This window comes from Festucalex cinctus, chromosome 9 (genome assembly GCF_051991245.1).
Source record: "Festucalex cinctus isolate MCC-2025b chromosome 9, RoL_Fcin_1.0, whole genome shotgun sequence".
Lineage (NCBI taxonomy): Eukaryota > Metazoa > Chordata > Actinopteri > Syngnathiformes > Syngnathidae > Festucalex > Festucalex cinctus.
In genome coordinates, this window is record NC_135419.1 from 13,653,176 (window position 1) to 13,675,384 (window position 22,209).

The 22,209-nt window shown below is 42.4% G+C and overlaps 1 protein-coding gene across 2 annotated transcripts in view; it reads left to right on the forward strand.

The window, feature by feature from the left end:
- Positions 1-20,912, forward strand: part of nlgn3a (neuroligin 3a) — a 179,447-nt gene extending 158,535 nt beyond the window's left edge. For both annotated transcript variants that reach the window (XM_077531982.1, XM_077531983.1), the window contains 2 exons: positions 6,997-7,786; positions 17,475-20,912. In XM_077531982.1, the coding sequence (XP_077388108.1) occupies positions 6,997-7,786; positions 17,475-18,333 (1,649 nt within the window). In that variant the 3' untranslated portion in view covers positions 18,334-20,912. The remainder of the gene's footprint in view (positions 1-6,996; positions 7,787-17,474) is intronic.
- The last annotated feature ends 1,297 nt before the right edge of the window (positions 20,913-22,209 follow it).

A 22,209-nucleotide genomic window follows, 5' to 3' on the forward strand; every position in this document is an offset into this window, starting at 1 on the left:
TTGTTGTAGAGTAAGTGATGTTGAGAAAACGGAGGACTGACTTAAAAATGTGGTATGTCCGTGTCCGGCGCTGTGGGACACAAAACAAACATGTTAAAGATGAGACAGCTATAGATGCTTGTATCATGTCTCCGCCTCTTCCTTCTCCTTATTATAGGAAAATCAAGTGCAGTGTGAAAAGGGCTTAAGACTGCAACTTTTTTTTTTTTTAATTGTATTTTTTTTTTTAAGTCATCGACTCTATTCCAGGGCCAATCTGATAAAATTCATTACTGATGCTTCAGTTTGCCAGCTGCTCCAGATTACACCCATTTACAGTGCTTTCGAGCTTCATCGCCAACAGAACATCCTTGTCCATTAACACGCATACATACCGCTAAAAAAATAAATAAATAAATCAGCAGTGGTCCAAAGCTTTGCTGCGTCATGTTACTCTCCAGAGATGCCCGATTGGCTTGTTCAAACCAGCATTTAATCCAAATTACACTCGTCCAGTGACGGTGTGAGCCTGTCGTTGTGATTTGTGGCGCTTCAACCTATCCAAGGGTCATCGACTTTTTTTATCCCCTTTCCCTTATCGACAATAAATTATCCCCGGAAGCCACACCACCAATCCGGGGCCCGAACCACATGGCCATTTAACGGGTGTCTAGTGAAGGGGGCCAGCACGGTCAAGGTCAGATCACCGCAGCGTTGAGACGGCGGCGGCGGCGCTACGCGACAGCATTTTCGCCGCGACCCAATGAGTGATTACTTGGCAGCTCCAGTCATAATTCTGCGTGACCTCAATCTGCCAGCAACGTGGTGCTTTGATGGATCAGCTCATGCTTTAGGTGTTGGGTCCTAGCATGTCAAACAGGCAGGTAACCAACGATAGGGCGATCTGTTGCTTTTACTTTCGATATGAAGCTACAATAATAGTGTTTCTTCTCTGCAAAGAGTTTCTTAACTACAATGTCACAAACATTAACCCCGTCACGATGATTCATATGTGTTCATTCATCATCTTTATGTCTTATCAAAGTCAGCACTGACACACCTGCACACACATATATCCTGCTGTGGATAATTAGTGGATTCTCACAGTGGGTGATCAGTGCTAGCGCCCCCCCATCCCCTCTTTCTCACTCTCTTTCTCTGTGACCTTCCCTAGTGGGCTTCCTACCACAGTGGGGCTCATCGCACACAATTCTAATACATATTTATTGCCCCGGTGACAGCTCCTGTGCGCTGGATTTATACGATTCTCAGCAAACAATAGTGAAGCCCAACTCACTCTTGCTCTCTTTCATCAAACAAAGCGAAAGATAAATCTCGTAGTGTCAGGCCCGCTCAGTCCTCCTCAGCAGTCTGCCATCTGCGGCATTTCCATGCACACGCTGCCAGGAACATGTAGGCCCTGTTGCGGTTATACCGCTCCGTGTAAAGAAGGGTAAATAAATATACTTGATGTAATCACCAATCACCAGGGATCATTTTGTCAAACCATTTTGAAGCAAAGCTGCATTTTTGTTGATAAAATATTACATTTCCACTAAGTACTGCATGGTTTTAATTGTAATTAATTACGTGACTTCAATAGTTAACTCACGATTAATCGCAAATTTGATATCTGTTCTAAATGTACAATAAAATTTACAATAAAAATAATCCTAAGTTTTCATACTCGTGTGAACATAAAAGTGGGAAAAAATGTTTAACGAATAGAAATATGGCTGCCTCCTTTAGTCATTGATACAGTAATTCTATAATCATACATAAAATTGAGTTAAAGCTAAAAACGAGTGTGTAGGGGTGTGCCAAAAAATCGATTCATAAAAGAATCGAGATTCTCATTTATCAAATCGATATTGATATCCAAAAATTGATTTGATTTAAATTAGAAATGAAGAAGAAGGGGGAAAGGCAGTTGTAGCCCACATGCTGTTTTTGTGGAACAGCAACTTACAATACAAAATTAATAAATGTTTAAACAAAAACAAAAAAACAAAAGACTTTAATGCCTCTATTTCTCATTTTGTCTTCCAAAGCAGACTGGAGTAGATCATGACAATGTTGTGCATATCTGTAAATTGAAGCAGAAGTCATTTGTCAATCAAATAATTTTGAATCGAAAATCGTTTGAATCGAGAATCGATTCTGAATCGAATCGTAGACCCAAATATCTTAATTGAATCGAATCGTGAGACAGTCAAAGATTCCCAGCCCTAGTGTTGAGGTCATTTTTCTGCCACTAGATGGCATAATTGCATGTGTCGGACCTTGGTGATTGCTCAGTGCATTATATTTTCATATTAAGAGCTATCTAATTTTTAACATGAACTAACTTATTAAATACAACTTGACCTCAGTCTCCGCAAATACATGCATTATTATTTAATGTATTCCTGCTAAATTTTGATGTGGACATGTCTGCTGCGATGCGAATGAAATTCCCCTTACAGGCTTTCCAAGTAAGGGGCAGTCATTAATCGCGCGTATTTTTTTTTTTTTTTTTTTTTTTTAAATAACATACAGGAAATAAACTCTCTCTGTCCCTCAAATGGGGCATGAGAAGGCAGCCTACAGAAGCTTCTTGGTGTCTAGCACAACTATGATTACTTAATTAACAGACTAAGAGCTGTATACCAATACTTATTATCAAGTTGTTGATCACGAAACTTCCCTGCAGGCAAATATGCTCTCTTTCAATGCATGATCAAAAACATTTACAAGTGGCAACGGCACCTAAGGGCAAACTCCCGGCACCATGTATGCCTCTTGCTGTGCCTATGCGAAGAGAGGTAAAATCAAGAACGGGCAGAGGAGGATAGTGACAAAGACGGTCAGACGAGCTCTAGCAGCTGCCATACATCCCCACTTCCACACTAGCAAATTGCGTCTTATAGTTGTCACTTTAATGCTTTCAAGTGGGTGAAATCCTCGACATCTGCTTCCGCTCGCTGATACGCAGCACAGGGCCACCACCCTGCAGAGACGCACAGCTGATAGGACAGCTTGAAGGGCAGTGGCGCTGGCGGTGGCTTTCACATCCAATGTGATTCATTTTGTCCGAACTGAAACAACAAACGGAAAGTCCAGATTCACGGTGAAATGTTTTGTGTTTGCCGCAGATCTTCTCATTGGCATTTCTGGCACGTACGTCTATGATGCAGAGGCGATTTTGGAAAGCAAAATGAGCTGGTCTTGTCCAAATGCTTTAAAATAATAGCTCACAGTCAAACTGTGTTTTAAAAGTTGATTGTTTTGGCGTTTTTCTATATCATATGTCCTCATTAGGGTTGTGGGTGAACTTGGAGTCTATCCCAGCAGAAGCCTGGACTGGTCGACAGCCAATCACAGAGGAGCTCTCGAGTCTTTCGCGTGTTCACTGAACCTACCATGCATGTTTTCGGAATGTTTGAAGAACCTTGAGTACTAGTTTAAACGCTAGGTAAATAAATAAAATTAAATAAATCCATTCCACCAGGCTTACATCTCCAGTCTAAAGGACATTTTGAGAATACATTAAACAGTAGTTGTATGTAAAATTTTAGGCGAATCACGCTTACGAGGTGAGGAAGTAAGTGGCCCTTTTGGTTTGGCTCAAAATTCTTTGAAGGACAAACCAAGACGTGTTTTGAATATATCGACGTTTTATAATGATTGGATGTTCAATGAGTTGTGACCAATTTGCTTGGCAATTTCCCCGCTTAGACGTTTGCATCCATGGATTATGGAGATAAAAAGCCAAAGAAATAACTGTATAGGACTTTAGGACTATCTATGACACTGAATAGTTTTTCATCTTAGAGAGCATGTTTCACATTATTGCACTATGATCTGTTGGTCTTTGTGTCATTGACAGTGATGCCGGTAATGTGTCCCAAATGTGTATTTTCAAGAAATCGAATGCATTACAATTTCCAATGTGTTGAATATGTAAAGTAAATAAGTAAATAAATAGAAATTATCATAAAATATATATATATTTTTGTTAGGTGAAGTCTAGTCTTTTGTTTTTATTAAAAACACGTAGCAAATTTGTTAAGTGAAATCCTGAAGACTTTTTTTTTAATTAAAATAATTATAAGTCAAGTTTTCTGCCTTTGTTATTTTAATAAAACGAACTTTGTTCTTAAATGTCACTGTTAAAAGAACACTTCCAATTACGTGGCAAAACCGGGTGTCATTTTTATGTTAAGCAGGATGGTCAATATCTGATAAATTAAACGATTACAGTAACTTGCAACTAACTTACTTTACAAGCAAGTAATCGATAAAGTAACTAAATTACTTTTTCAAGCAAGTAATCAGTCAAGTAACTAAGTTGCTTTTTCAAGGTAACTGGCAACACTGGAGAGTAGTTCACATGGATGACGGGTTCAGCTGGCAGGAGATGAATTCTCACCCAGTACACGGACAAAGACAATTGTTAACGATCAGTTGAGGTAGTCTCAGCCGAGGTGGGTTCTGAACAGGATATGCAGCATAGAAAATGGCTGAATGGTTTGTATTCATGCAAAAAAACATCTCATATATTGCAACTGATTTGTGTTTGGGATTCACGGCATAATAGGTAATCCATCTGGAACATTCTACACATTGTGTCCTTGAATTGAGTTTAACTCTATTGAGCGATGATGTTGCTATAAAGCGTGATTCTAAAACTATGAATATTTTTCGTGCGCACTAATGTCTTTGTTATTGCTCGCCTCAGCATTCACACAACATCCACATGAAGTTATCGGAATCGGACCCCACAGCAGAGTTTACCTTGTAGTGTAACTTTCAAAAACATTTAACTGTTCACCCATGCAGACAAATTAATTCTACTTACCACTTGCGAACAAATGTAAATAGGAGTGTAAATAAACACTTAATCTTTGCCAAGAAGAAATAAGCCCCCCGCTGCCACTGATTAAGGCTAGCAAAGTGATATATCTGGCACTTAAGTCTTCTGTTTACCTCATAAACACAGAGACTTCAGCAGCCACCCACACTGATGCTGAAATATAACTCTCGAACCCTGCATGCCAGCATGTGTCTCCACACGATGTTGTGGAAACACCTTGTGACGTTTTGTTGCCCGCTCGTAATTGCTTGTCGTCTGTTGAGCCTGCCACCATCGCGACGTCAGTGGAATTCAATCATTGTGACCGTAACGATGACATGAACAATAAAGCAGCGTGGTCAAGCGGTTGGAGCTTGGCCTCTGACTCGCAGATCGGTAAAGCAGCACCGGTGCTGCTCTGAGACGCGACGATGACGCCAGGAAAGCATACCGCAAACAGAGGGGATGTCACCTTTAATCTGCTCGAGGTAATGGGAACATTTTTCGAAGGGATGCGATTCAATTATTTCTGAGGAAATTATGTTTCCTATTTGGGATGTATGCCTTGTGGTAGAAAGTCGTCTCGGATTTCCTTCATTCTCCACTGCAACTAAACGGTAATTCAATTTGGGAGAGAACCCACGAGACTGTAGATTTGTTTGCGTCGGTTTCCACTACACACACACACACACACAAAACACTAAGATCCTATATTAACTAACATCATAGGAGGTCTGTATCAATAATGTGTTTACTGCCATACATCACAGGCACTTTATTTCAGCGTATGCCACCAGGTTGTGTTTTCTTGGCAAGTAAAAGTGCACAGCTTCATTCCCCGCGCACAAAAAGAGTTGGAGTTTACTTTTATTTATAGTAATCCACCCACAATCTTATGTTCAAGCCAGTGATTAAATGTGTATGCAACATTTTCAAGGGGGTTAAAAAAAAAAAAAAAAAGATGCATAAGTTGTTGTATCTATAAAAGTAAATGTCAGTGAGGGCTATAAAGAGAGACTCCATGAATAACTAAGTGTTTGAAATGTCATTCAATGTGTGAGTTGTAGAATAACATTATAACAATGGAAAAAAAGAACTGACCGGGTATAGATGTATGAGGAGTAAGAATTTACAGGCTGTCTTAGTCATCAAGGTCAATAGATAGTAATCCACAATGTTGATTCAAAGCAACTAGACAATTTAGTGGTTGTTTCCATTCTTATCGAGAAGGCTTCTTGTTAAAGATGTTTCACCTTTTAGTTCAAGCCTCTTAAAAGTTGACAAGATATATCAATGTCTAGGTAGCTAGCAATGTGATTCAGCGTTTGTGACCCCATTTCCGGTGTAGCTTCCTTATCAGAGTCATATACAATTTGGATAACGGTGACTCTTTCCTGCTACAAGTGAGGTATATTGCAATATAGAATAACTATGACATTGCATTAATTCTTTAAGTTAACTGAAATGAGTGACTTAAAGTGAAATCTAATAAAATGTCCGTTTGATAACTGACATTCCAATGATTAATTGAACATGTTTCCAGTGTTCAGGAGGAGTAATAAAATCCTATTCCAACTTCCATAACCAACTCTAGCAACTATGCAGCATTGCTGGGTCAGCCTCAGCTTCTCTAAGAAAATACACACCAATCCATCGTGTACCCCAACAAGTCAACTGGGGTTTATTCAAGCTTCCCTGTGACCCTGAACAAGATAACCAAAGGACAATGAATGAACAAATGATTTCAAATGTATTCATGTCTGTAGAGTTTTGTTGGTTCAGTTTTTCCGTGAATTCTCTCACTGTAACAAAAAACTACAGCACCATATTCTCAGCATCTGCCTCTGACAAGCATACAGATTATTACTGTGGGAGACGACGGGAAGGGAAATGACAGAGTGCTGGTGCTCTCGTCTGTCTCTGCGAGCAGTCTGTAAGACCAGGCCATCTGCGCATTCATTATCACAGACATGATTCTATTATTGTAGGCATCTATTATTGTCCTGCGTGGGAGCAAGAACTTGTTGTCAGTCTGGGCTTTGTTGCTCTTATCAGCTGTGCAGCTGACAGTCAGGTCTCGAACATGACAGCAGCCAAATGAACAGCCATTGTGTTTTGTAGCACCTAACTGAATTATCCATGAGACACACCAAGTATGATCTGTTCCTTGTGTTCTTGTGCAGGTCTCTTCCACCGAGCCATCATTCAGAGCGGCTCGGCGCTGTCCAGCTGGGCGGTGAATTACCAGCCGGTCAAGTATACACGCCTCCTGGCGGAGAAGGTGGGCTGCAACGTCCTGGACACATTAGACATGGTGGACTGTCTGAGGAAGAAGAGCTCAAGGGAGCTCGTGGAGCAGGACATACAACCCGCAAGGTACCACGTGGCTTTTGGACCTGTAATCGATGGCGATGTCATCCCAGACGACCCCGAGATCCTTATGGAGCAAGGGGAGTTCCTCAACTATGACATCATGCTGGGCGTCAACCAAGGCGAGGGGCTGCGCTTTGTGGAGAACGTGGTGGACTCCGAGGACGGCGTCTCTGGAAACGACTTTGACTTCTCTGTGTCTGACTTTGTCGACAGTCTTTACGGATACCCGGAGGGTAAAGACACGCTGAGGGAGACCATTAAGTTCATGTACACAGACTGGGCCGACAAGGAAAATCCAGAAACCAGGCGCAAAACGCTGGTGGCTCTGTTCACCGACCACCAGTGGGTGGAGCCCTCTGTGGTCACAGCAGATCTCCACGCTCGCTATGGCTCCCCCACCTATTTTTATGCCTTCTACCACCACTGCCAGAGTCTCATGAAGCCTGCCTGGTCAGATGCCGCGCACGGGGACGAGGTCCCCTATGTTTTTGGAATTCCAATGATCGGTCCAACTGACCTTTTCCCCTGCAACTTCTCAAAGAACGATGTCATGCTCAGTGCTGTGGTAATGACCTACTGGACCAACTTTGCCAAGACTGGGTGAGTCAATGCTTATCTTTCTGGCTCCTTAGTAAGGTGGCTAATTTTAGGATGTTGTGAGGATTCTACAAAAGAAAACAGCTTGAATGAAGTTTCTACAACAATAAGGACATTTCTTTTTATTAATTGACAGAGTGAAGTTAAATAAGTTTTAAATCGGCCAAACCAATAATGACTGTATTGAAAATATCCTGCAGTATATTATCAGTGGAAAGTACCAGAGGAAATCCAATCAGATTCTTATTAAAAGGACTTGTGTGCCACATGAAATAGGGTGGAGCAAGATGAAAGTGCCACAAAGGATAAGTGTGGGACTGGAAAGAGAGAAAAAAAAAAAAAAAAAACTTTAACAGATATTTTTTTAAGAAGTGTTTTTGAAAAAAACTGAGACATATTGAATGTGAGGAAGATTAAATGTACCTCCAGTGGGTGCAATGCAATTCGTGCTCAGCTTGTGGAGTAAGTACAAGGCCCGTCTATGTATGCGTCTGTGTCTGCACCTTTGGGTTTTTTATTTTGGACGGGGGAGCTGAAAATGCTATCGCTGCTCCATTGTAGTCAGGCCCTGAAAGACACCATGACTTATCAGGAAGGCAACTCTTGCCCTCGCTGATATTGATTTCTTCAGCTAGGAACCAGACGATCACTCACGCCCAGGGTGACTCCACCCCCCTCCATCCTCAATTTCACCTCTGCCCATCACAAAGTACAAGGCCATTTTTGCACAACTTGTCATCATTTCAAACAACTGAAATTTAATTTGACATTCCGTGTATACCAGAGAGCTATTGATCTCATCTTGAGGGGGATGCACTGTGCAGGAGGAAAAAAAACATTGCCGACATCATCCTCTGCTCAATCAGGTTGACTTTGACATCTAAACGTCTGGCTTAGTGGCCACCAGCACAACTTGATGCATGAGCTGCTAATGACAGAAGTGCAGATGGACTGATGTCAGCTGTTTGGATCCTCGGGCAAACCACTGAGGTCAGACTAAACATCTGTCTCCTCTGCCTGGCAGCCATTTTGTCTTGCCACATTCAGAAAATCACAGAAAGTATATTGCTTGATTTGTGTATCACATAAAGTGGCGATTGCTCGAAGACTGTAAGGGAAGCTCAGCTTGCCCTATCTTTTATTTTTAGAATATTTTGGTCCAATAATTACATTTCTTTGGACAATTTAAAATACTACATTGGTGTTTTTCCAATTTAGAGCCAAATTGATTCACAAACTCCAATTCTAATTTGTAGGAAAGCATTACGAGAGTGAAATGGTAGATCAAATATGCATATTAAAGCAACATAAAATCTTTGGAACATTGAAACCACACAGTGCTCCGTTATAAGGTAATTTCATTCCATCTACAGGACTGTAGCATCAGTTCTCGGTGGAAGCTGAGGACTTACCATATTTCCAAAAGTTCATTGTCCTCATTTAGACTACACTAGGGGATGAGTATCTCACCCCAGCACCACCCAAGCCCAGTCTGGCTCTGGAGGACATCCCTTTAATTAGGACCCGGTTGAATTCCCTTTGACTTCTCGGCTCTCAACAGCAGTTCACACTCCCTCCCCCTTCTCCAAATACTCACGATGAGCCAACCCAGATTGCACTTCCTCCCCTCGACTGTAAATCGCCTGTCAAAACATGTTGTGCCGCCATGTTGAGACACTTGTGCTGCATGTCAACCGTGTGTATTATACCGGCGTAGCCCCTAAAGCCCTTCCTGTCCCAGGCCCTCATGTGTCATCTTTACAAGGCAAATTCTATCCCTTCCACGTTTTTGTCCTCTATCATAGTAGCTAGAACATAAAAGCGCACAGAGACTACTCACTGTCATAGCGTGTGTGCATGATTGTGAGTGTGTTTGTGTGCTCTTTTTTGGGGGGGGTTCAATGCTTTTTTGTTTTTGTTTTGTGTTTTTTTTTTCGCCTTGTGATTTATGAATTGATGGACGGATGAATGATGCGGGGATGGAACTGTCTTTTTCCATTAACATTGTCTTTTAGTGTCTATAGATGAACAGATCGATAGCTAGACACGCAGAAGGACCAATGAGAGCTCAACAGACTGATAGTTGAACAGTTAGATAGATTTGTTAATGGATGGACGGAAGGATAAATCAGCAAGCTGATCAATGGATGGTCAAATGGGCAGATCAGCAGACAAAAGGACGTACCAGAAGACAAAAGGCTAGTCAGACAGATGACTAAAGTAACAAACTGGACGGACCAATGTATAGATGGAAGACAGATGGAGTACAATATGGATGGTTGGATGGAGAGACAATGGAGAAGATGGAAGGACTAAGAAGTTGAATAGATAGACAGGCAATGGAAGGGCAAAGGTGGACTGAGGTGTCAAATCCAGGTGCAGAAAGGAACAACCTCAACCTCCCCTGGAGGTCCCCACAGTTAAACATATATATATATATATATATATATATATAGTATACATAAAGTAATTAGTCAGAGATAAAATACCAATTATATCCCATAAATTGTCTTCTCCAGCATCATCGAAACAATACCTCCAAAACTTTTGTCTTGTGTCCACATGCTGCAACTTTCACAGTATCTCAAACAACAAATAAAAACACAGCGTGCGCGCCGACATCCAAAAGCGCTGGCGGAGCACTTCAGAAACAGACAGAATGATGAAAAGCCTGCAAAGATCAGTCACTACATATCATTAGTGCTATAAATATGTCAGTCCAACTTTCCACTTGGTGTGTTTTTTACTGCTGGCTTGTGCTCATTTCCCTCCTCTGTGTGTGAGCACCGCCACATGCTGTGCAAGGTCTTGCTAGGTATAGTTAAAGAGTACAGCGCTGTCAAGTGTTGATTCTTTATTTATTCTTTTGCATTCTCTATCCCAACTCCTCCATCTCAGTCTCTCATTATTCTGTACCAAAAAAGACTAGCCTCGTTGTGGGAGCTAAAATATACAGCATTGATTGCTTTGTCTTGAGCGACAATGTCTGCCAACTCAACTGCAAGATGTCTATAGTGCACTTTAGCACCCAATGGTTTGATTCAAGCACCTCTGGAAGGATGCTGACATACATGCGGCCACTGTTTCTCACCCTGCCTGCCCTATTTAGCCAAGAGTAGTTGGATAACTCCTACACTTGCTTTTCCTTTAACTTTCCCTGAATTGTCCACTAATTCTGACTAAAAATGGGCCAGTGATTTCCTTTTTTAGGATGCACTAGTAACCCAGTAGTAAATATTTTCAGAACCTACGACTTGCTAATACTTGTTGAGAAATGTGAGCATATTATTAAAACACAGTATAGAAACAAAATCCAACACATACTTAAAAGTGTTGCGGAGATACTGACATGCTAACGTTGCTAGTCAATATGCTAGCTTGGCGAGCACTCTCGTTATATCACTGTACAGTATACAATTTGCTAGGATGACCAGATTTTCACATTTAAAAGCCGGGACATTGCAATTTCAGTGGAAATCAAGAATATAATAAATTCTCACCAGGAACTATTTATAGAAAAAATCATCGCAAATCAATCTGGTGTCCAGGGGTTGTGTTATTGCTTTCGTTAATGATAAATGCTATTTGGTTGACCCCGCAGCATTTGGCTAATGAACTACATTTCCCATGATTCTTAGACCCGGAAGTAGCAAGTAGTCCTAGTTTCGTTATGTAAGCGATTTAGATTTAGATTTAGATTTAGATTGTTCATATGAATCGCTATGACAACTATGTGATTGACATGCACATGGCCCATACCTCTGGCTTGCTGACGAAAAAAATAAAAATAAATACGGGACGCCGGGACGTGACCTGCGTATAAATGCGACAAAACAATGGGGCTGGCAAAATCTGCTGGGTTTTGGGATACAGTGCTCAAACCCGGAACTGTACCAGGTCAATCTGGATACTTCTCGGGTTAATCACCAATCAGTTCACTGACTAATTAGTTACGATACCCATCCTTAAAGTTAAACGCAACCTGCAGTAGTTGCAACAGCATAGCCGCAGATGTCTCTCAACCCACTCCACTGAATTAGGCACTAACTTGATTTGGAGATATTGTAGCCAATATTTGGATTTGCATTTGAGAAGGTAAGAAGTGTCTTGTTAAGGGGTGTGGATACCATTGATCGGTGTCCAAGCCATGGGCTGAATGTAATGAGAGGAGGGGGTGTAAATATGCACTCTGACGTCCATAAGTAAGTGGCTTTTAAACTGATATGGGTGCTAAATGCCAAATTTAACACCGTGAAGCAGCCTATCGTTAAGGTGGTTTCAAAACAGAAAAAGGAATACATAGAATGCAGTGGAGGAGTTTTGTTTTCGCTGTTTTCTCATTTAATCAAGAAAATCAATAAAGAATGGTCCAAGAGTCGCGTCCTCCAACACCTCAGCACAGTCCAAAGTCACAGCGTTTCGCCTCGCATCACTTAGCCCGTTGAACTGAAGGCTGCCATTAAATATAAAGCATGCATCACTCAGCCCTCCGCCCCAGCGTGCAACCACACGAAGGGCAAAAGAGCACGGCCTGATAATTTGCACGCTGTCCTACGAGGGTGCCGACAAGCACTAGATAAAATGCGTTGAAGAAAAATTAACTTGGAATTCAGGGCAAGGTGTTTGGAGTGAAAATGAAAATGGAATGCTTACTTTGCGTTACCTGGTAAGTAGATAAACAGCTGCGGGCGATGCATTTGTTACACAACGGTAACAACAATAACCTCAACCTTCAAAAGGCTTTAACTTTGCATATTTTAGCAGCTTAGCGAAATGAGCATCAGTGCCTCAGATTTAATGCACCTCCCTTCGTGTTATATGGTGAGGCTATAACTCAGCTCAGGAATTCTGGGCTGTTGAGTGTAGTGAAAATAGATTTTTGTCTTCTGCCTTGGGGCACCTAAACGTGTCTTTTCAGATTTGGTGATGGCTAGGTCTATGATCATTCAAGCGCTTCAAATTACATCAGGATGAAAAGGGGAAGGAGGTACATGGGAAATGGGAAAAAATAAGGGGGAATGATATTCATTCTATCCTCTTATCTACCTTTTACATCAGAGCTTCCAGACATGGTTTGGAATGGATAATGAGCCTAGAATGATTCTAACTGACATAAAGTATTGGTACGGTTGACTTTGTCATCCACGCGGCACATCCTCTCATGGGGGAAGCTTTAAAAATGTCATATAAAACTGGAGAGGATCACTTTCTCCTCTACAGCGCGCATGCAACTGCTACATGCTTTGCGTTGAAGTTGAGCCCTCGTGCCACCCTTAGGTCAAGTCATTACACCTGGATTGCGTTTCTAATCCAAAGGCACGCTCACATAGACAGACAGGTACGAAAGCCACAAGAGATGGAAACATTCATACACAAACTCGCAGTCAGTCATGAAAACAAACACATGGGAGCGCTTGAACACGCATGACTGGCCAAGGTCAGTGTGGGTCAGCAGGGCACGGAGGGAACCAGCTGGAGGGGTGGAAGCTGTGCTTTATGGTATCACAAGCATATGAACACATCAGAAGAGCTGTGAAAGGCCATTAAAACACTTTCTTTTATGAGTGTAATAATCCTTCCACAGTGCTTGGAGTCCAGCCTGCGGCGGCAATGTCCATCTAGATTAAGGGGGAGGTTTGACAGGACGCATGTTGTACGCTAATGCGGGAGGGGTGAGGTGGTTTTGAGGGCTTTACAGGACCATAAACGTCAAATTATGCCAATATAGATAAATATACTTGATTAATCTTTTAATTGTAAATATGCCTCGCAATCAGCCGTCTGCTGTAGAACTCAACACATGCAGTGAGCTCAGTGTTGTTCATTATAATGAGACCAAAAAAAAAAAAAAAACTCTCTCAGAATTAAAAGGCTTTGTGCTGTATTTTTCAGACTATAAGTCACATTTTTTTTTTCATATTTTGGCTGGTCTCAGGTGTGATTTGTATATATTCAAATGAGCTCAGACTGACACCCAAAATCCCCATTCCTTAATTGTTTTGACAGCAGAGAAGGAGCCGGAACTTACGGGAAAAGTTTTTCTTTTCGGTCTAAAATGGCTGACCTTAACTACAATCCCATGTCTCGATGTGGCCAGAGGTAGAATCGATGATTATTGTGTTTTTTACTGCTGAACATGATAAATTATTGTTTTAGAGAATGCTGCCTGCATGCTTTAGCATAGCTAACTATTTGTTGTCATGGCTACTTCATTCTTATTGTCTTCTCCGACACTTTCTTTAGCATGTGCCACCACTGTTGACAACAGGTTTAAGAATGGTGGAGACTATCATATGGCCAAAAGGGTTTTGAGCTTTACATAGCTCTGATGAAAGCACAAAAGGAAGCCATTGTTCTTGGAAATATTAGTGGAAGACAAAAAAACATATTATAGAGTAGAGGTACCAAATCCAGGTTTAGAAAATAACAACTCTGCCACAGTTTGGGTGTTTGTACTCAAAATAGCAGGTAAACGAACTCCACAGGAGTAGAAGTATCTAAAGCTAAACTGTGGAAGCAGTTTTACCTTCTGGACCTGGATTTGACACCTCTGTTACAGAGTTATACAAAAGAAATGAAGCCAGCATTCGCATAAAAGTAGACTTGTCCCAAGTGCCAATCTCGAGTCACATTCCATTTAAAACTTAGGATAGGAGACTTGAAAACTTGCTCTGCGGGAGTCCAGCACCAATTGTTGCATTGGACTGACATGACCCAGAAGCAAGCAGAATTGAAAGGAGTTTTGCAAAAGGTGACTGGCTCCAAGATCATTCAGAAGCTGTGTGCTAAATTAATCTATTTCTGTATACTTCTCCCAGAATGCGTGAAATGAACCGCATGGTAGGCCCGATTGGTAGGTCAGCTTCTTCATATGCTTACACCCATTTTTGCACTCACAAACCTTTAGTAAATCAGGTCCTAATCAAGTCAAGTCTAATCTGTGTGTCATGTGCTATATGGCTAAATTTCCTCTACTGCATTTGGGAGATGAGTTAACACTTGGTTAATCTTTGATAGTGAGGATGTGTTCTTATATATAGAAATCATAGCTCAAAAACACCATCTGCTTATTTTCGTTGTAGGGTTTACGTGGCTGTAACCGGTGTTTATTACATTAGGCCTTGACATTCTGACTAATTAATAGTATTGTACACCTTCATTAATTTTTACCACTCCAAATTAAGGTCAAGTGCCAAGTCCACTGATTAGCAGTCATTCTTTTTTACTTCTGCATATTGTTAGACAACAGTCAGCAAGTAGTGTTCAATTGCAGCCATTTGCAATGGCAGAAATTAACCAAGCATTTTTGTTGTTTATTTGATAAGTCAACTAGTACTTCTCTCAAGTCAATTTACCCATAGATGCCTATCGATTTCTTTGTGTTCCTAAAATGCATTCATTTTCAGCTGCAGCAGCTTTTCGAAACTACATCTAGCACTCTATCTCAAACCCGCTCCCTGCGTGCACAGATTGCTTTGTGAGATTTAGCCAAGTACCTTTGAGATCTTTTTGTTATCACAATTCGCCAAATTGACCCAGCCGAGATGAGAGCTTTCGTAGCGCATATGGAACTGCCCGGAATTCCCATTAACTGAGATTGCTCTGACCCCCTCATTGTTGTCATGTGCGTGTTTGTACATGGGCGGAGGAGATTTGCATGCGTGTGCGTGCGTGAGGCTGGCAAGGCTGCAGGCAAGCACGTCTCCATTGACGTCCTGTTCCCTGGCATGTTGTGCACGGGGAGATCAATATGACCTTACCTCCACCAGCCGCTCCTTTGAAACTTAATTACTGATATTCAGCTACAAAGTCATCATAGTCTGCCTGTCAATATTCATTGGGGATCATTACGGGCCTAATAAAAGTGGTTATTTACAGGCTGCTCTGCTGACACGGGCCCTGGTCCAGGGATTCAGCTTTAGCCATCTCAATTTGTTTTACCACTCATTCTCTCTCTCTCTCTCCCTCTCCCTTTCTTCCTATTCACCTCTCCCAGGAGCACTGACCTGAAAAAGCAAAATTGACGGCAGAAAAACGAACTGAGGGTTGAATTCTTCTGGCGTGGTTTTTAATTCTGTTGTTTCCAAACACAAGGACGGGTGCCAAAAATACACAGTGACCGGCGCATCCCTAAATCCCAGAATAAATTTGAACTTGGCGTGCCGCTGACATGGCAATCAAACCCGCAAAGGGATATTTCATGACATTTGAAGAAATGTCACGCGGCTCCTTGCTTCCTTTTCAACCTCTCGGACTCGAGCGATTGTTGTGTTTTCAAGGCTGCGGCATTCTTTTCAGGTCTATTCTTTGCATACAAAAGCTATAGAGGTGATTGTGGAACTTCCACTCACGACACTATAGAGAAATAAAGACTTGTTCGATTGCCGGAAATTGTTTTATGATAATTGGTTCAATTAATCACGAGCTTGACTGTAATTGAAAAGGACATGCCAAGGCTGAGATGTCAAAAGTGAAACGTAGTACTGTATCTAAAATGCTATGTTACCGTCTTTTGATCTTTCCTTGATAGCCACACACACAAACAGTGGGTTGAGCAGTTCCTGCTCAGTGTCTTGATTAATATGGTCCACTTGACATCAGTTCACTAGATGCCAATGCACACTGCGCTGCCTTCCGTGAGCAATTAGCAAAAGGGCTCCACCAGTGTTGGATTATCAACAACAAGATGTCTCCTGACGTGAGCCCTAAAGCCTACTGACTTATTCATATGTGTTTACTTAAAAAGCTCCTGCCCTGGTTTTTGTGGGCAGACTGCATCCAAACTGAATTAACAACAACATCTGGGAGGGGAGACGAGCGGACAGGTGTAGTGGCTGCGAAGTGGTGGACGAGTTGGCCGAGGCGCAGTCTGCCGATAGGGAGGCGGTACAAATGCTGCATTGAGATCTTGCACTGGTTGGTCCAGTGGATCAAGTTCAGCATGGACAGCATCAGTCCCTGGGTAGTTCCATTAAAAACTGCAGTCTGTTCTGACGTAAGTTGTTCCAATCATCGATTAACTGAATCTCTTTCAAACCCCAGAAAAAACAAGCTGGTGTGTTTTCTTTGTAGCATTTCCCTTGCCACATAACTGAATCATAAATTATTTAAACTATAGGAATGAGTATCGTGAAGAATTCTGATGACTGTGGTCCAAAGCTAGGGGAGGTTGTGATACAACCGCGGGGCACACTCCTCTGGGCAGCATGTATGGATATAAATCAACATTCAACCACTAAACTGAAATCTTATGTCATCTTATTTCACTATTTTGTAACGGTACATAATTAACCATTACAGAAACTATTCAATTGCTGAGCACCTGTTAGGCTATTCTTCCCAATAGTCTATCAGGGAAATATAAGGTTAAATGTAAGAACGAGCACTCTATGTACGAGAGACTAAAAAACAGTGACTTCCCCAGGATTGGGAAATTCAGGTCCACAAAGTAAAAACCTTGCCACTGATTGGCTTTAGCCACAGGTGCTCCTACTCAACTGGCAGGGAGAAGCACCTGTGGCTAAAGCCAAACTGTTTCAGGGTTTTTCCTTGGACCTGAATTCTGCAACCCTGCCAGTGATGGTATCAAGCATTTGGGACTCACAATATATGACCATACAGTAGATGACCAAAGTCTGAGCCAAACGTCAACCAAAGTTAACATCCTTTTGCATCTGTGTCTTCTCCGCAGGGATCCCAACAAACCAGTTCCCCAGGACACAAAGTTCATCCACACCAAGGCCAACCGCTTCGAGGAGGTGGCGTGGTCCAAGTACAACCCCCAAGACCAGCTGTACCTTCACATCGGCCTCAAGCCGCGAGTGCGCGACCATTACCGAGCCACCAAAGTGGCCTTCTGGAAGCACCTAGTGCCCCATCTCTACAATCTTCACGACATGTTCCACTACACCTCCACCACCACCAAAGTGCCCCCGCCGGATACCACGCAGAACACCCTGTCCACCAAGCGGCCCAATGGTAAGACCACCTGGCCCTTCAACACCAAGCGGCCCCCCATGTCGCCGGCCTACAACAGCGAAGACAAAGACTCCTGGAGCGACGACAAGGAGTCGGGGCCTCTCGTGGTGGAGAACCCTCGGGATTACTCCACAGAGCTCAGCGTCACCATCGCGGTAGGGGCCTCACTGCTCTTCCTCAACGTACTGGCCTTCGCCGCCCTCTACTATCGCAAGGACAAGCGGCGGCAGGAGTCCAGCCACGGCCAGCCCAGCCCGCAGCGCCAGACCACCTCCAACGACATCGGGCACCACGCGCCCGAGGAGGAGATCATGTCGCTGCAGATGAACCAGACGCACCACGAGTGCGAGGCAGGGAACAGCAACGAGGGGGCGCTGCGTTTGGCCTCACTGCCCGATTACACGCTCACCCTGCGGCGCTCTCCAGACGACATTCCCCTCATGACGCCCAACACCATTACCATGATCCCCAATTCCCTGGTGGGCATGCCCAACCTGCACCCTTACAACACCTTCACAACGGGATTCAACTCCACCGGCTTGCCGCATTCCCATTCGACCACGCGCGTATAGCTTTAAGGAGGCCAGACGAGGGGGGTCGACGGGCAGCGACGCTGATGGAGGAGGAGCAAAGGATTCAACAAAACAGAGCGGAGGATTGTGTTTGATAAATACCACAGAGAGCGGGGGAAGGGCAGATTAAAACGTGAAGAGATTTAACGAGACTTTTACTACGAGGCGAGTCGCTTCCGAGCTCTCTATGGATGTCAAGTTGTGCAGAGCTGCCAAAATCAAACTGCTTCCCTTCTCCTCATCAGGGGAGGGGCTATTCTTTGTGTTGTGTCCTTTTTGTTTTCTAAAAGTCATCATTTAAAAAGCCTTTTAAGCGGACTAAGACGATAGCCACTGATATTTTTTTTTCTTGAATTCATAACAAAAACAAACAAAAGTGCTTTTTAATTTTCCAATCCTCCTTCCTCCCGGGGGAGACACATGAAGAACAATGGCCTCTATGTCGATACTCGCGTCATGTTTTTAATTGCTTCTTTCTTTTGATTTCAATGCCTTACAAAGCTTGCTCTCTTTTTTTGGGTTGTCATTATTTCTGTTCCAAGAGACTATATCAAGAGGAGTGCGACAGAAAGACTGACACCAGGGTGGGAAATTAGCGGATAGGCAGATGTAGAGATTTGAAATCCCTTTTGGGGCAACTTTTTTGTTGCTTTTGCTCCTGTTTGCGGCACAACATGAATGGTTTCATCTTTTTTGGGTTAGTTTGCGTCGAAGGGTTTGCCAAGGACAGCTCTGGCTTGGAGACAAATGCTTTGTTACTGTGATTGTTTTTGTTAAGAAAGTGCATCTTTTACAGCCAATTTACCTGTTAAGCTATCGGATCTGTTATCAACCGAGTGTGCACATGCTGCTTGTGTGTACCATGAGAGGTGAGTGAGTGAACATGTGAATGTGCGTGAGCGTCCACTATTTTTTATTTTATTTTAGTAGGTTGTACTTTGTGCTTTTGGGGCGGGGAGGGGACCAAGGCAGAATACTTTTTCCATGGTGTTGATTTAGGTTGACCGCCAGTCGTGTTTCTGCTGCGTCTCTTGGTGTCTGTCTTTGCGAAATAGCACTTTTGTTATATTTTTTTTCAAAGTTCTATATGTCTAATTTTGCTTAAAGATGATAAAATAAATCTATTATTTTACATGTAAGAGAAAAAGATAGCCTAAAGAAACAACTGAACTAACTGGCGTGTGGACTTTGTAAGACTTCCTCTTCAACAGCAGCAGACAGTGGCCTGTTTGCACTGAGAGAACCTACATCAGTGCACACTTGTATTTCTTTCGATATATATCTAAATATGGGCATACATACATATATGTATAGGGCTTCTATGGAGATGTCACTCCCACTTACAAAAAAATACATAAAAGCACCAACACAAATAATTCCAAGATGACCATCCCTCGCCAACAACACATCAAGGTGTCTTTGTAAGAGCTCTATATGTATATTTATGTTTGAAATATTTAATATTTATTTATGTATACCAGATGCATACATGCTGATTGTGCCATGTACCAAATTAAAAAAAAAAAAAAAAAAAAAGGAATAGAAAGTTTCACACTTTTGTCACTCGGTTCCTCTCTTTTTTTTAGGACTTGCTATAATTTCCACTTGAATGAGCAAAAGGAGAAATATTCTCACAGCGAGAGCAAGTCTCCGCCTCGGGACATCCTCGCTGTGCCTCCCTCATCCTCTCTTGCCATCTCCTTCTCCCTACCTCGCTGCTCTCCCTCTCGCTCTCTGCCGAAACCTTTGAGAAAGGGCCTAACAGCTTGGGGCCTGTGTGCATAACTCTACATTTTACTGTAATTCATGCAAAGTAGTGCTGCAGCAATGGGAGATTGTGCAGCGATTGCATTGATGTACGTACTCACTATTGCATCTTTTAATTTGTCATTATTCTCAGGGAGAAAAGCGGAGTTATTGATTCTGTCATTAAAACCGACAATTTCCATTAACCGTCATAGCGCGGCGCAAATTACTTCCCAAAGTGTCTCAATGAACAATAACACAATCTGACCGCTTGAAACTAGTTCAGTCTTTTGTGGTACCTCAACATTATTCTATTAAAATCTTGACTTTGCAATTGGAGGGCAGCGGAGCGAAAATCCCAATCTGGTCAGATCATCACAAATCCTGCTCGTTGCAAGAAAGCGAGAAGGGGTTACGTGAGGGGAGATGCTTATGGGTTGATCTGTATGAGTCATCTTGTTTATTCTTATCCTGCCGTATATGGGTCACAGAGGGAAAAAAAAATAAAAAATACGCAGATGGAGTCTACCTGCTGAAACGTTATTAGCAGTAATGCTTTAATGATGTGTTGTCGCAGTTCACCAGCGGCATCTCAACTTTTAAGTATTTGGACAGGTTGTATACACCATCACAAAGGATTGGAAATAAAACAAGACTAGTGTAGACTCGGGTTTGATTGAAGAGATTTTCTTTTACTCTTTAGGAATTGCAGTTTTTTTATGGATGGAAGTATTTGGACCAAGTAACATCACTGGAAATAGCCCAATTCTTTTCTTGCTGTTTGTTTTTAGGTCTTGTTTCCTTCACTTTTGTCTTCAATGTATATCATCATATAAATCAGGGTTCACCAATTCCGGTCCTCGAGGTCCGGAGTCCTGCAGGTTTTATATGTTTCTGCCTACTAGAACACCTAATCCATATAATCAGCTCATCAGCGTGCCTGATAACGATCCTGATCTTTCCTATCAGGTGTGTTGGTAGGCGGAAACATCTAAAATCTGACTCAGGACCTCGAGGACCGGAATTGGTGAACCCTGATGTAAATTCACCCAAATAATAATCCGCGATAGAGTGAATTCGCAATAAGTGAACCGCGAAGTAGTAAGAGATCACTGTACACAAAATGGAGCTAACTGTTGGTGAACTAGGCTAGCTCTTTAAATGAGCTTTTCCAAATTATGCTGCCCCGCTTCTGATCTGCCTGCATCACAGGGAGGTCAGTTTAAACACACACACACACGGGCGGTGGGCTAAAATTGAGTGGTGGAGCTGCGAGTGAGCTATCAAAGGGAAGCAAATGTCATGGGAGGGCAACTTGTTTTTGCCATTTACTTCTCCCATATGCTGCAGCAGCAGAGCAGATGTCACCGACTATTGGCTCGGTGGACCCGGTGGCCTCTGTGGACGCTTTTTTTGGAGGATCCGTGTGCCTGTGAAGAGGCTATGTATCATTACGTCAGTTGGACCAACGTGGAGAAACTGCGACAAGAGGGCGATCAGGGTCAAACTTCATGTGCCATCAGAAAACTCAGAGAAATTAGCCCAAACGTGCTATGACAAAAATCACCATAGGTAGAAAAATAGGCCACTTATGAGGGCGATTCCTCCACAGTGGCGATTTCTTTGCACTTGACTGAGCGTGTGTTTTCAGTCAAGGCTCGGTTGAAAGAAGACCCTTGTGGGCTTTTATGCTGCTGAAGACAAAGACAGTCTTGGAAATAGTCAATGGATGTGCCATGTTAACCCACTGGGACATTGCAGGTGTTTGTGTGTATGTAATGTATGTGTGATACTATATATAATGTAGGCCCAGGGTGTTATGTTTATACCTCGATGCTTCTTCACTCCATGTCTCACCTCGAGATGTGACAAAATGACTCTCCTCTTTATTACACATGTATTTGTCACTTATTTAAGTTTTTTTTTCTTCAGTTTTTTTTCTCACATTCACGTTTTTTTACTTGGGTAGGCAACCAAGACAGTATAAGAGTAAAAAACATTTTGGACAGATTAGACCTTCTTCCACATCTAGCAGGAAAAAGTCTACACAGCTTTGTACTCGATCTTTCTGGGATCCAGTAAATATTTAAACTGGGAATATGTAGTCTTCTGTAGATACTGTTAGTATAG